The 15,127-nt window shown below is 34.0% G+C and overlaps 1 protein-coding gene across 2 annotated transcripts; it reads left to right on the forward strand.

Annotated features, from left to right (window-relative positions):
* The first annotated feature begins 11,917 nt into the window (after positions 1-11,917).
* Positions 11,918-15,117, forward strand: LOC112287573 (uncharacterized). 2 transcript variants are annotated; one of them, XM_024530680.3, is made up of 5 exons: positions 11,918-12,556; positions 13,078-13,383; positions 13,503-13,787; positions 13,919-14,306; positions 14,403-15,117. In XM_024530680.3, exons 2-5 carry the CDS (start codon positions 13,259-13,261, stop codon positions 14,847-14,849), a joined length of 1,245 nt encoding a protein of 414 aa, XP_024386448.1. In that variant the 5' UTR covers positions 11,918-12,556; positions 13,078-13,258; the 3' UTR covers positions 14,850-15,117. The 2 variants fall into 2 exon arrangements, with proteins under 2 accessions (XP_024386448.1, XP_024386449.1); XM_024530681.3 differs by lacking the exon at positions 13,078-13,383 and having other exon boundaries at positions 12,372-12,556.
* The last annotated feature ends 10 nt before the right edge of the window (positions 15,118-15,127 follow it).

A 15,127-nucleotide genomic window follows, 5' to 3' on the forward strand; every position in this document is an offset into this window, starting at 1 on the left:
TATTGTTAGTGGGAGAAAACATTATAGTGTTCTTTAGTGTTTTTAGTGGTTTGAAATATGATTAATTGTGTGACCCTAATGTGTAAGCTCATGCAGTTAGTCTTTCCTTGCATTTGAATCCCCTTATAAAAGTTTATTCTGAAAAGAATTTATAGAATAAGTAAAACGATAATCACATTTTGGTGCCACTATCAGGGATTGACAATAGTATTAAGTGTTAGGAATTAACAGCCAAATGAGTAAGTTTTGGATGTTGTGCAAAGAGGTTATAAAATCAAAATGATTCGAAAGTGAAGAGATATGTGTAGTTAGATGGGAGATAGAAAGAAAATTTTGGAATATATAGTGAAAGATTATGGTTATTAAGAATGAAAACATTGCACTAAAGAAAACATATTAGTCAAAAGAAAGACAAGAGAGAGCACAAGCGAGAAAATTGTTATAAAATGAGCAAGAATGCAAGTTAAAAAAAGAAGCATCAATAAAGTTGGATGAAGCCATGATTGCATGCCTGTCAGTATATCCGAATATACTTAAAAGCTGACCGACCTCTAATATTTCAGATATATATACCATTAAGAAAATTGCCAAAAATACTTGTGAGAAATTTTGTCAATAGCCTAGCATATCTCTTGAGCTAGTTAACTATAAGTGGAAGAAACACAAAAAAATTGAGTACTCCATTAGGTACCTTTCCAATAGCAAAAGCTGTTGATTTTGTCAAAATTGGTGCCGTAGAATGGCATAAATTACTTGCTAATAAGGGCCAATTTAGCGTATTTTAAAATCTATCATTTTTACATCCAATTCAACCAATAAACTTATTTAAGGATAATAATAGTAAATTGAGGAGGTTGAAAAGTTTAAAAAAGATATTTGGAGAAGGCAGTAGTTATTATAATAAGAAATTAAGTGGCATATTGTCTTCTTCAATTACGACAAGTGATCAAGTAGTTCCAATAGCAATTCAAATAGGTGACGTGTGTGATTGCATAATTAGCGTAGCTCCATTACCTACTTTCAGCAGCTTGCCAAGTATACATCCAGATCAATACTTATCTCGATTCTTGACCGTATGTATAGCTAATTATGGCAAAATTGAAGATATTTAGTTGTGATGGCTGCCAACAACTTTAAAAGATATGACATTTGAATGATATAACTGGCAACCGAAGGGTCGATTTTCTAATTGGAAAGCATTAAAGAATATATTTTTAATCTATTTTTGTCCAACTGGTTTTGAAGATCAACTTTGAGAAAGATTAATGAATAGCAAAATGAGTCCAGGAGAAGAAGTGGAATCATATTATGGCCGTGTGGAAGATATACTTTACAATTGATTGAATCATCAAATACCAGAGTTTTTTGTATTGTATATATTAATCAATGGATTGCAACCACCTGAACTAAAAATATTTATAAAATAAGCTCAAAAAAATATGATAACTGCATCTCTTAATCGAGCGAAGGTTTGAAAGAAATGCCATTATGACCAATTTTTAACTATATGAGCTACTATGATTCCAATTATAGGAGGTTATCAAATCTTAGCATGGAATAGAGCAATGATTAGTTATTTGAGAATGTTCAATATAGAGGCCAATTCAAGTACTAATACACAGAGAACAACTAATGTCACTCCATTGCAAGCTATACTACTAAATATGACAACATTGCAGTCCCCATACTTCTCTTATCAATAGCAACTGTTGACTACGACAGAGTTGCCAATAGTATCAGCTCTGAAGGATTCTAATGAAATCTTCTTATTAAATTTGACTAAAAATATAGAAGAAATCACAATCAATATGACAAAAGATAAAGAAAACAAGCAAAAACCTACCAATACTAGGCCCGATGTATGGTGCAGTAATTATAAGGGCCAATGTCATTTGATAACAGAATGCTCTTCTCTTCCACAAATGATGGTACAATGTACATTCTGTGGAGGAAAGCACTTGGTAGCTAATTGTAGGAACTGAAAAAAGCAACAACATTTGGTTAATCAAACCATTATCCCACCTACTCAATAGAATGTCAATCAAATTCAAATATGAAATACGTTGTCGGGGTAGAGAGAGTTTGTCTTAAAAAAGCACTGAGCTTCTAGCTACCATTAAATACTCAATCAAATCTAAGATATAAAAATAACAAGTTTATATATATATATATATAATATTTTCTCTTTTTGGACAATTACATCAATACATAAGCCCAAGTACCAAAAAAACATCCAAATATATGATAAAGTATCTTAAAATCTTATATATCCTTATGAGAAATATTTTTTGAACTTCAATAGGTCATATCTCACGATCGAACCGTCCAAACAACCTTAAATTTTACATGAAGTACTGATATACTTTCAAAAACTTCCACAAAAAAATTCAACTACAAATTCATTATGGATCTTGACATATCACCAATATCCTAATAGTAGCTTTAAACCCTAGCTTACATACACTTGCGTGCTATTTTCTTCATATCTCACAAAATAAATACTCAAATACTATGAAACTTTGATCTATAGTTTTTTAACCTAATAACTCACACTTATGCAAATTTTGAGTCAAAAATTCGCCCAAAAACTCATGATATGGCTCCAACCATTACTATCAATAAAATGACTCACTTAGTACCTTTGAATTACATGTGCTGTCTTCAATGCCCTATAACTCCTTCATCCAAACTTGAAATTCATCAAACAATGTAAATAAAGTGTAGCCAAAAAAGTTTAATCTCCAACTCTAGTCACCGATCTTTCATTTTTCTCTGTATGCATATGTTATGCTTCAAAGAGTGACAATAGGTACAAATTTGATACCTTAACTTTGAATACCTATATCTCTTTCAAAAAAACTTGAAATCACACAAACTCTTCATCCAAATTATATCCAAAATCCTGAACTTGCTGATCCTAGCCTCCAAAGCTTGAATGCCTTCGAAAGAGAAACCCTAATCCCTATTAAGGCCTCAGGCAGCCTCCTTGAGGCCCATTGGGCATGGCCTTCGACCAATAGGAATGAAGTTTTCCATTCCTTGCCTTCATCCAACCATGCCTTGCTTTCATCCCTCCCAATAAGCCTCCTTCTAGTTAAGATTTTCTTCTTTAGGCTCTAATCTCCTCTCAAGGCTTTATGCTAAATATTTAGGTTTTACAATTTTTTTAAAATGCTATAATCAAAATAGATAAAACTCAAAATAAAGTTTTTTTTTTATCTACTCTTTTTAAATTAATTTAATAACCATTTTAATATAGACCAAGACTTATGAATATAAGATATATTCTAACTAATTTTTACATACTATAAGCAATTACAATAGGACACTGGAGTGTCATTATATATTGAATTCATTGTTAACATGGCATACGCAACACAATAAAGAAGTTTATGAAGTTAATTTGAACCCTGATCTAAACATGCTAACCATCAACATATCGACAGATGGTGTTATGATTTTTGGATTCCAAGTGAATGGTGGCTCGAGCATCAATTTAATGAATGCAGATACAATGGATGCTTTAGACTTAATACATTTAGTACCAACAATATTGGTATTACAAATACCAGATCATAGGCGGATGAAACCAATTGATATATTACAAAATATTCAAATCATAATTGTCAATATTGAATAAAAAATAGATTATATTATTTATTGGTTACAACGTTTAACTTTATCATATCCGATTTTATTGAGACAATTCTGGCTTTATCAAGCAAAAGCCAAGAATGATTGGGATCATGGTACTTTGATGATTCGGAAAGGTGAAGACAAGATGGTGTTACAAATGTACCGAATATATTATCATGAGGAATCTCAAATGTCAGCATTTGAATTGACATGTGACAGTAAGCTTAGTTCTGATGAAGATGTCCTTGTACCAAAGGAAGGAGCATCCTTTGAGACAGCTCAGTACGATGAGGTGGTGTATTAATATGGAGGACCAAAAGAATATTTGATATATCTGATAGATATATAAAATTTTGATCATGTTATTGTAGATTGGATGAACAAATATGATATGCTTTAGGTCTGTACTTTTGAATCACAATTGAGTACCTCTAATATGTTGAACTTGATGAATGGATCAAAACCGGCGAAGGAATTGAAACAACAAAAAGCAACTGAACCTTTATGTCAAATTATTAATTTGGCAACAAATGAACTGCCTTAGACAATTAAAATTTACAAAGGTATTGAGGATTAAGAGTTGACATGTTGAAAAGAATTTTTCATTCAACATAAATCTACTTTCGCTTGGACTTATGCTGATTTGAAAGGTATCCCCGTGGAAGTCTGCAAGCATCAGATTATTTTCGAGGAAGATGCTAAACCTGTCCGTCAGAGGCAACACCAACTTAATCCAAAATATTTCTTAATGGTGAAAGAAAAATTAGACAAACTTATTGAGGTTGGTTTTATTTATTCGATACCGAACAATGAGTGGATTTCTCCAATCATGATAGTGACAAAGAAGAATGGAAAAATCAAAATTTGTCAAGACTTTTGGAAACTAAATGCTGCTATTAAGAAAGATTACTTTATATTACCTTTTATAGATAGTATTTTGGATGCCGTAGGAAGGCATGAATGTTATTCTTTCCTAGATGGATTTTTTAGTTATAATCAAGTTAAAATTAGAAATGAAGATCAACTAAAGACTACTTTCACTACGGACTGGAAATATTTACTAATTGTGTTATGTCATTTGAGTAAGTAATGCTCCACCTATATTTTAGAGGATGATAACTGAGGCATTTTAGAATTACTTACGAATATTTATAAAGATATTTTTAGATGAGTTTTATACTTTTAGTACAAAACATAATCATTTGAAATACCTACGCAAATATTTGGATCAATGTACTACATATGGGATATTATTGAACTCTAATAAATGCCAATTTGATATTCTTTCTAGAAAACTCTTGAGACACATAGTCTCCACAAGCCGTATGGTCACTGATCTAGATACAGTTTAGCACATAATGAATATGTCTAGAGTAGAGACAATATCAGATATTCATGGTTTCATCGGCCATGTCAATTATTATTGATAATTTATTTATTTATTTATAATCATTTGTCAACATCTAACTAATTTTTTAAAGAAACCTCTATCAAATGAGATTAATTCAGTTTTGACCAAGGAGTGTATAGTGGCATTTAAAGAACTGAATCAAAAATTGGTATCTGCACTAGTATTAGTGGCTCCTTGTTAAACAAAGTCATTTCATGTATATGTTGATGCATCCAATGTTGCTATTGGATCGATGTTAAGTCAAAAGGATGAAAAGACCTTGAATCATCTTATATATTATGCCAATCGATAATTAGTAGCTGTCGAATGAAATTACACTACTACTAAATAAGAAGGTTTGAGCATGATATATTAGGTTCAGAAATTTCGGCATTATTTGCTAGGCTATCCATTCATGTTTTATATGGATGATAATGTCCTAAAATACATTATTAATAAGCCTTGATTGAGTGGACATATTGTCAGATGGATATTGCTACTATAGGAATTTAATTTTACTATTATCATAAGACGGAGGAAGAACTATGCAAATGTTGACCATTTATCTTCGTTGTTCGATATTTTGGGCAATGAACTTGTCCTTGATATACTTTTTGATGCTAACTTATTTGCTATGGATATCATTTCATCGGATTATAGTGAAATAATTCAGTTTTTGATATTCCAAACATTTCTACCTGTATTTAGTGAGAAGTTTAAAAAACACTTAATTTTGAAAAGTGCACTGTATATAATTATTGGTGATGCTTTGTATAAGCAAGGAAAGGATGGCATTTTATGACACTGTATCTTTCAAAGTGAAGTATACTTGATATCAGACAATTGCCACTTGGATAGTTGTGGTGGGTATTTTGTCGGTGATAGTATTGCTCAAAAAGCTTTAATGGCCGGATATTAGTGGCCAACAATGTTTTCAGATGTACACCAATATGTTTGCCAATATAATTTGTGTCGAAGAATTGGTCGACCAACTGGCACTTCTGCCATGTCATTAGTCCCAATTTTGGTCCAAGCACCATTTGAAAAATGGGAAATTGATTTTGTTGGACCAATTGCACCAACATCGAGATATGGACAGAAGCACTATATTTTAGTCACCATGGACTATGTAACAAAATGGACAGAGGCTGTTGCAACATGACATGATAATGCAAACACTATTATTACTTTTCTATATGAGAATATTATCACTCAGTTTGGGTGTTCTAAAGAATTAATTAGTGATCGAAGAATCTATTTCATTAATTCTACAATTATAGCTTTGATAGACATGTACAAGATCAAGTATAAGAAAACAACTTCAGATCATCCTAAAGTTAATGGATAAATAGAAAAGACCAACGATATTTTATGCAAGATATTAACTAAGACTATTTTGGGGGCGGACATAGATTGAGATACCAAATTATTTGCAGCCTTATGGGTATACCATACAACATATTAAAGTGACAACCAATTCCACCCTGTTCAAATTAGTTTATAGACAAGAAGCGATCTTACCTATCGAAGTGGAAGTCCAGAGTTTACAGATTGCAATGGATGAACAATTGAGTGATAAGGAGTCTGTACAACATCGGTTAGCAAAATTTGAAGAATTGGATGACATTCGGGCTATTAGTCTTTTAACAATAGAAGCTACTCAAAAATGATGAAAGAGTTACTATGATAGTAAACTGCAACTTAAGAATTTTATGCCCAATGATTTGATCTTGATTTATGTTAGTCATTTTAATAATTTTTTAGAAAAATTTCAAGTTCGATGGCATGGTCCGTATTGGATGGTTGAAGGATTTTCCAATGGGTCAATCCAATTGGAAGATTTTATGGACCATCAATTCAGTATATGTATTAACAAGAATCAATTACAGCTGTATTATACTTAAAATCCAGGACAGGTTTCAATTTTTTTTTTTTGGCTATACTTATTAGTATAGGTAGACTAGAGTGTAGAGGCGACTGAAAGGATAGTTTGAGATGTAATTAGTAGTAGGTAAGATGAGATGGCAGGAAAAACGAACAGTATGGTTAATATGTTGTTGTTATCACGACTAAGTAAAAGAATAGGAATAAAGCACCCACTTAAGGTGATTCTGTGGTATCGCATTCTGTTGTTATTTTTTCTGTGTTGTAATTTCTTGTGTTTTGGGAGTATTGGAGAGTAGCATTGATAGTTATAGCTTAGAAGAATGTGCATCATGGTGATTGACAGTGCAAAGAGAGCTACGGACAGAAAAAAAAGTGACCAAAATGTGAAAGCTAAATGCAATTTGGGACCACCATCCATAGTAATCGTTACTAATATGGAGCATATGAAATTGGAAATCTATTGAATGCCAAGAAGAATACGAGATTTTTGAAATGCGCAAATATTTCAATTCTTACAAAGGTCAGATAGCTTGCCATCAATTAATGTGGCATTAATAGAAGAATGTATGAAAAACTATGATCCAGAGGATAGATTAAGCGTAGTACAAAGGTGCATTATTAATATTGATGAGAAGATCCTAAAAAAAATATTATATCTTTCAATTGGACAACTTACGGTGGAAGTGCTTGATTCAAGCGATTGTAGCCCAGGAGGATTTTTTAAAGGTGAAATGTCATTGTTTGAGAAGAATCAAGGTTGGTGGACAGGTAAGGCAATTATACCAGAGCTCATGGAATAGTTGTGCTTTGTATTGAGGTATTTAGGCTTGTAGCAATACAACACGTATATGTCAAGACACTTATTATTTGCAGTGGTAGGAATGCATGACGGGATGGTGTTTAATTGGGTAACTTATGTAACAACCCGTATTCATGCAGAAATGGGAGTGAAGTACAAAATAAGAAAGTTTATAGTGTTGCTTTGTTCCAACTATGTGTATGTCGTGATTGCATTTACATTAGTTTAGTAATGCCAATAGCAGGGAGAAATATACCCTTGCCAATACCTCAATAAGGTAAATGGAATTTATTGGTATTGATTGCCAATTCATGGAATGTAGTATACAAAATTAGAGAATCCAATTGTATATTGGTTTAAGAGGCAAGTTTAGAAGTTGTACCAAAACCAGCTCTAATTTATTCGGTGGTAGAGGAAGAGAATGGAGTCCCAATTTTGTTAGACATCAATCAGTTAGTATTTCCACAGGGCTGACTACTAGAAGATGGACACCTTAAGAATACTTTATTGAAGTACATTTTATAAATACATTGCATGGTACAAGCATTGGATATAGAAGGAAGTGTCAAATAGGAATTGGAGGCAAGCAAAAATGTGATATTGGAGCAGAATCGAAGAATTGTAGAGAAAGAACAAATCATCTAGGAAAATACAAAAATCCAAGTTGATATTGGAGTGGAGATTTTTACAAAAATAGCAAGCTTAGACCAAAGAAAAAGAATAGAACTTACAGATTGTAGAAGGTCAATGGGAGGAATTGCTCCAGAATCGTTGGACTTGGGATTTGGAATGGATGAAAGTCAGGTGCTAGTTGCGAGCAAAACCAGAAAAGGTACAGTTAATAGGGCAAAAAAAAGTGATATTGAGTGACCAATACAGATGTGAAACAAAGCAGTTGAGGGCCTTGAATATTGACGTGACAAAATTGGCAGATAATTTAGTCAATATTGATCAGTCACAAGTATCGATGATGCCACTTTCCGAAGTTCTAGAATGGATGAGCCAACATTAGCATCAATTGGAATTGAGAGATGTTTAGATTCTGAAATTGGAGGCTCAAGTCCATGAATTAAGAGAGTACAATGAAGACCTTTTAGCCCAATTGAGGAAGGAACCAATAGAAAGATTAGAACAGGATGAAAGTTTGCATTTGGAACCAAAATCAGTGGAACCAACAATAGATAATGTGGAAGTTGATCAATTGGGTGGGCCAAAGGGATAGTAATTTTGTAGAATTTTGTTAAGTAGTTTTTTTTTTAGATATGTATCAATTCTATGTTTGCAAGGACATTGCACAGTTAGAAGTGGGGCTATGTAGAATGGATAGAAATTTATTTTTGTAAGGTATTGATAAAGTAGATTAATCATTCCTAGGGTAGTCAATTCAGTAGGTCTGATAATTGAATTAGTTGTGAAAAATGATTAAGTAAGGAATAACAGTTAGAATCCAAAATTTCAAGGATAAGTATATAGCAATTGAAGAAGATATTGGAGGGGCCAGACTGTGATAGTCATGAGTCGGGATAAGCTTGGTGCTATCTCTAGTTTCTTGTTTATTTTATTTTTTTAGGTTTTGATCACTATGAAGTGAATCTTTGGAATAAATCAGAGATTGATTTATAAGATATTGAGTATGTAATTGAAGTACTGTATGATTGAATTATTATGAAAAGATATTGAAAGTTTTTTATCAAATTTTGTGGGAGATTATTCATGGACGAAAGATTATGATTGTTATTTATTGAGAGTTGTGTGTGTTTTGGCAGAGGAAGTTTGTGATTATAGAAATTTTGTAAAGCCAGATTGGTTGGAGTAGAAATCTATTATTTCTGGTGTTGGATGGAATTTATGTGTTTTGAACGATCTTTTGAGAGTGCAGGGTTACACTTTGTTGGTATCAGTTGATGAAGGAATATTGTTAGTGGGAGAAAACATTATAGTGTTCTTTAGTGTTTTTAGTGGTTTGAAATATGATTAATTGTGTGACCCTAATGTGTAAGCTCATGCAGTTAGTCTTTCCTTGCATTTGAATCCCCTTATACAAGTTTATTTTGAAAAGAATTTGTAAAATAAATAAAACGATAATCATATATATCTATGAGGTTTATAATTATTAAGCTTATATTTATCTAAGTAGGATTTAATGGACTTAATGTAAGATGGTAATTAGATGTTGTTATTGATTATATAAATTCTTGTAGCCTTGTCACTTGAATTTATTTCTCATCTTGGTAAATTATAATAAGGTATTAATAGACATATTTTTATTTTTTTATTATTATTTTTTTTTTGCATAATATCCAACTCACAATTATACATCTTTTAATGAAAATATATTATTGAATTTGCATTTGTTTTAGTATCTTGTGAAATGAATGCACTATTCTTTGGTGATCTAAGAACATTTAAGCTTTGTTTTGCTTAATAACATAACATTCACACCATGTATTCCTTCTTTTAATATGTTGCATTAAAAACAGAATGCAATAGATTTGATTTAGATGGATTATTTTAATGTTTCAAAGATTTTTTTTTCTGAAACGAAGAATTTGATTACACTCTTAAAAACATTTAATTCTTTTATTTTGATTTAACAAGCTATTTTTGATTTTATTGTATAATTTTATTAATTATTTATTTTTTAGAAAATACTAAATCTTATTTAAACTTCTAAATAATTATATATATATATATATAAATTTATTTTTGTATCTTTTGTACTTTCATTTATAATATCTTTTTTCATCTTCTTAATTTTAATTTTTTTTTGTATCTTTATATAAAATTAAAATTTAAAATAAATTTATAGTAGTAATTTTTTAATAAAAACTAAAAAATATTTGATTTTAAACACATTTATTTCTTTAAAAAATTATAATAACAAATATTCCATATCAAAGCTTAAATACTGATCTAATAATTATGTGTGTATGTACTTATTTAATTTTTATAAAATAAAAAGTTGTAAACCTCTACTTGAAATTATTATCTCATAAAAAAAATTTAACATATGGTTTTTTGAAATTTATTTATACAATCAAATATTGATGAAATTACAAAAAATATGAGCAGAAATATAAATTTGACTTTAAATTCTTATTACATTAATTCAATTTTTTAAAATCAAAATTTACATTTATATTTTAAATTTAAATGAAATGAATAATATTTTTTTGTGTTTTGGTATATATTTTTTCTCATTAAATATCATTTATAACACTAGTGAGAAATTATAATGCCACATTTTGGATTAAAAATGTTAACAATAGTTTCAATAATTTATTTATTTGGCATTCATATTTAACTAAAGAAATACTAAAAAATTAGTCAAATGGCACAATGTGATTCTGCTTTTTCTTTCTGAGGTCATACAAGCTTCATTTGATTTTAGCTTTGAAATCATATCTCACCAAAGTGCTAGATTTTTATTAATTTTGTAAAAACATGTTTGATATATACATACACATACATATGTAAATATATTAATCAATCCAAAAGACATGGACTTAATCTGAGAAAATATATTTTACAAGTTTATGAAATAAAATCAAGATATATATATATATATATATATATATATATATATATTGCTAATAACTAATTACAATATTTTTAATTACAAAAGAAATAATACCCAAAAAGAAATTTACATTTATTTTAAAGATTGTAATTATCTGTAAGACATCAATTTTGACCGCATCAATATCATAAACAAAGTATACCCAAAATATGGACAGAAATCATCATTCACAATGTAATTAAGTATTCATCCAAAGCCTAATACTAATATTCATTGCCTATACTATTTTGTATTTGAGTCATGGGATGTGAGACTCTTTGCTGACTACATGCTCCGACACGTGGCCGTGATTTGATTTAGTCAAAATTTCCACGTGTGGGCAAGTCACTGGGAAGCGAGGAGTTGTATGAATTTAGGATTCCGAGCCATTTATTCTGATTCTAAAATTAGGGTTTATCTAAATTAGGATCTCGAAGGGTTGGCGGTGGATGGTGAAGGATTCCTTGGAAGCGACGAAGTGGTCAAAGCTCCGCATGGAATAAAATTAATGCACTGGACGCGATGGCCCACCTAAAGCCTTGACTTGTGCAGGATTACGAGCTCCACTTTCTAGGCTCGACTGCCATGCGTGGGAATCATGGAATTTACAAAACGTAATCTCTTCAATTCTGGAAGGGTTTGCCGCAGATCTAGCAAATTGGGAAGCTCGTGTGAGGCTGAGGGAGAAGACGTATTGCAGCAGTTGACGATGACGAAGCGATGCGGAGGTGATGGACACTGTGGCGATGCTGAGTCCAGCCGGGAGATTCGTCGATACTGATGATCTCGCTTTGTGGCAGCCCTCTGGGATGGTGCTACAGAGCCTTCTGCCGGAAGCAGAGTCAATCACAGGTTTGAGGGGGTGGGGTGACTGGAAGATAGCGCAGGGTATCTAGGCTGACACTGCGTTGTGGCTAGTCCTCGTCAGTCCCGAGTAATTTAGATTCTCTCGTGTGAGATTGGTGCCTTCAGGTCAATGGAAAAATAATGTGTAGCATCCATACGCGTACTGGGTTTGGTTGCCCTTGAGAGGGCGCTCGATGCTTGATTGCATGTGCTGAGCTTCATGAACCCTCCGGAACGAAGAAGGTTGAGAGAAAAGGACTTAACTTTTGTGCGAAGCGATTCAATAAGTTGTCACGTGGTGAACTTCTTTTCTTCTTGTGTGGTGAAGTTTAGCCGCTTGGTGAGCAATCGTGAGAGCTGGCGATGATTCAGAACCACTTTGGGTCTGTCGGTTCTAATTTTGAACCAGAGGCCTAACATTTGAAGGTGTCGCACGGAGGTGAGTCACATTTCTGGCAGCAGGGGTTGATGTTTTCCAAGACACTGAGCAGATGGCCTAGTTGTTTAATTTGTAGTTGAGGTCAGTAATCTTTTTTGGGTTTCTTGGAGCGAAGCTGAAGCAAATTGGCCACACAGCAGATTAGCTTCTAATGGTGTACTTCGATCAAGCTCTAGTGTCTTGGTGACCTTCACTCGTGGTTGAAACCTATTTTTGTCGAAGAACTTGTGTATGTTGGCTTATGTAGTCTCGTGATTGAGCTTTCTTGATACTTCCGCCGGCTTCGCACTCCAGAGCATTATCCAAACTGTAGAATACCGGCTCTCAGTTCATCGTATTCTCGAGCTTTCATACCATTGAGCATTGTAACTTACTGGTAGCACGTACAACCACAATGCACTGTCGTAATGTCGAAAGACTATGAGCTTTGATTCGGAGGGCTCGAATGCAACTAGTAGAATATGGGGAAAAATTTCTGTGGACCCCGTGTCTTTAATAATACAAAGGACGTTGTGGTGCAGGTTTAAGTAATTTCACTTGCAACTCCAGGTGGAAGTTTGCCAATGCGTCTCCGAAGCAGCGCAATGATACTAAATACGAGCTGGTTGTAACGGGTTCTTTCCGGTGTCGAGGACATATTAGGTTATAAGAATTAGGGGTTGGAGAGCAACATTAAGAACTTGATTTATTGAGCTGGGAAGGATGGACGATCGAATCAGTCGTGGCTCTGGTCACCTGGAGAATTTGAAAAGTCGAGCTTTCTACTTGTTGAAAGACAGCCTCAAAATTGCACGTCTCGCTTTGGTAGATATTAGCACCTCAGAATTGTAAGCCAGCCCCACGATCTCTTGCAACAATCATCTTTCCTCAGACTCTTTCTCTAGGTGCTTATGATTACTGTAGGCGAATTTTTTGATGAAACTTGTGTGCATGTCGATTGATAAAGAATGACGGAGGATGCCACAAACACCGATGAGTGGGGCCCGACAACAAAACAGATGGCTGAAATTTCGAAAGTTATCTTCAACTCTGAAGATTATCTGCGTGTCGTGCAAATCCTCCACAATAGATTGGCTCTTAACCCCAAAAAGCACTGGAAACAAGTTCATAAGACGCTCATTCTTCTTGAGTATTTGCTAGGCCATGGTCCTGAGCATTTAGTCATGGAATTTCGTGAAGAGAAGGATCGACTTGAGGAACTCACACGCTTCGTTTACGTTGATTGGAAGGGGTAAGATCCGTTCATGCGTTATCTTTAGTAGTTTCATAATTTGATCTTGAATGCAAATATCGATGGTTTTTATGTTTTCAAGCTTCTTTTGAAGCAAGTTCATTGATCGATTTTCAAACTTTCTGCTGCAGTTCTGACAGAAGCTCAGCTCTCCAAACGAAAGCCAAGCATGTGCTTCACTTACTAACGAACGAGGCAGCCTACAGAGAGGAGCGAATTCAAGCTCAGAAAACCTCCCAAGGCATTTGTGGTTTCGGCAGTCAATCTCGGCAGCAGAAATCTGCTCACGTGGAGTATGATCCTCACATTTTTGGTCCTCGCAGCAAATCAACTTCCTGCTTAATGACGATCAGCTCGGCAGAAGATTCAAGATCACTGTTGGTGGACGAAGATCATCGATATTCTAGCTGCAAGTTAGATACCAAAAAGACTTCAACACACTCAAATTCTGTCGGTGACGAATCCGAGGCCGACATGTCTTCGCCGTGCTTTAGTGAAACAACCTGGGGCACATCTTCGGTGAGTTGTGGCTAATTTCAACCAATGAATCAGTAAGAGTTGTGATTGATTTCAGTCATCTTCAGATCTAATACATGGCGTTCTTTGCTGCTGCAGAGCTCATCACGTGGTGAAAGTTTGAGTGCAAGGGGCCGCTCTGTGAGTTACTCCAGCAGTGATGGAAATCGTAACGAAGAATCGCCAACTTCCAACTTTTCCTTTCGCAGGACCGCCCAAATTCTGGATATGGATAGCGTAGCGTCTGAGCTTGAAACTACAGTGGTAGATGATTTGCCGCTGGTTCACACTTCACCTCCAATGAGTGGTTACAAGAGCGTTGTGCCTAAACTCCCAGCCCACCGACGCCCAGTCATATCAAAGGCCGAAGACCTCGCTTCGGAGAGGAGCAGTGCACCAGTTCAGAAGTTGCCACCACCTCCACCCATGGCGGAGTACAAACCCGTCATCGCCAGACCCCCTCAAAGTGGCTCAAGAGTGTCACGAAGACAAATAGATACATTGACATCGGCGCGTGAGCCAACAGTGGATCTCATCAGCATTTGATTGTAATCCAACCAGTGGTGACGTTCTGTAATGCTTGTCAACTTGAATATTCATATAGATTAGAATTATACTTGGCTAGGTTCAATCTCGTAGAATGAGAGAGGGTCCGCGAGCTGTGTTGTATGAAACTATCCAATTGTAGTTGGATGAGGCTCTGCAATTTGAAATAACTTGCTATCACAATGGGGTTAAAAGCACTGATCAAACACTATTTGAACAGTGGATTGTATATTGTTTCAGCTGGGTCAATTGAATTTTTAGCAACGGACCAGGCCAGT

This window comes from Physcomitrium patens, chromosome 10 (assembly GCF_059467195.1).
Source record: "Physcomitrium patens ecotype Gransden chromosome 10, ASM5946719v1, whole genome shotgun sequence".
NCBI classification, from domain to species: Eukaryota; Viridiplantae; Streptophyta; class Bryopsida; order Funariales; family Funariaceae; genus Physcomitrium; species Physcomitrium patens.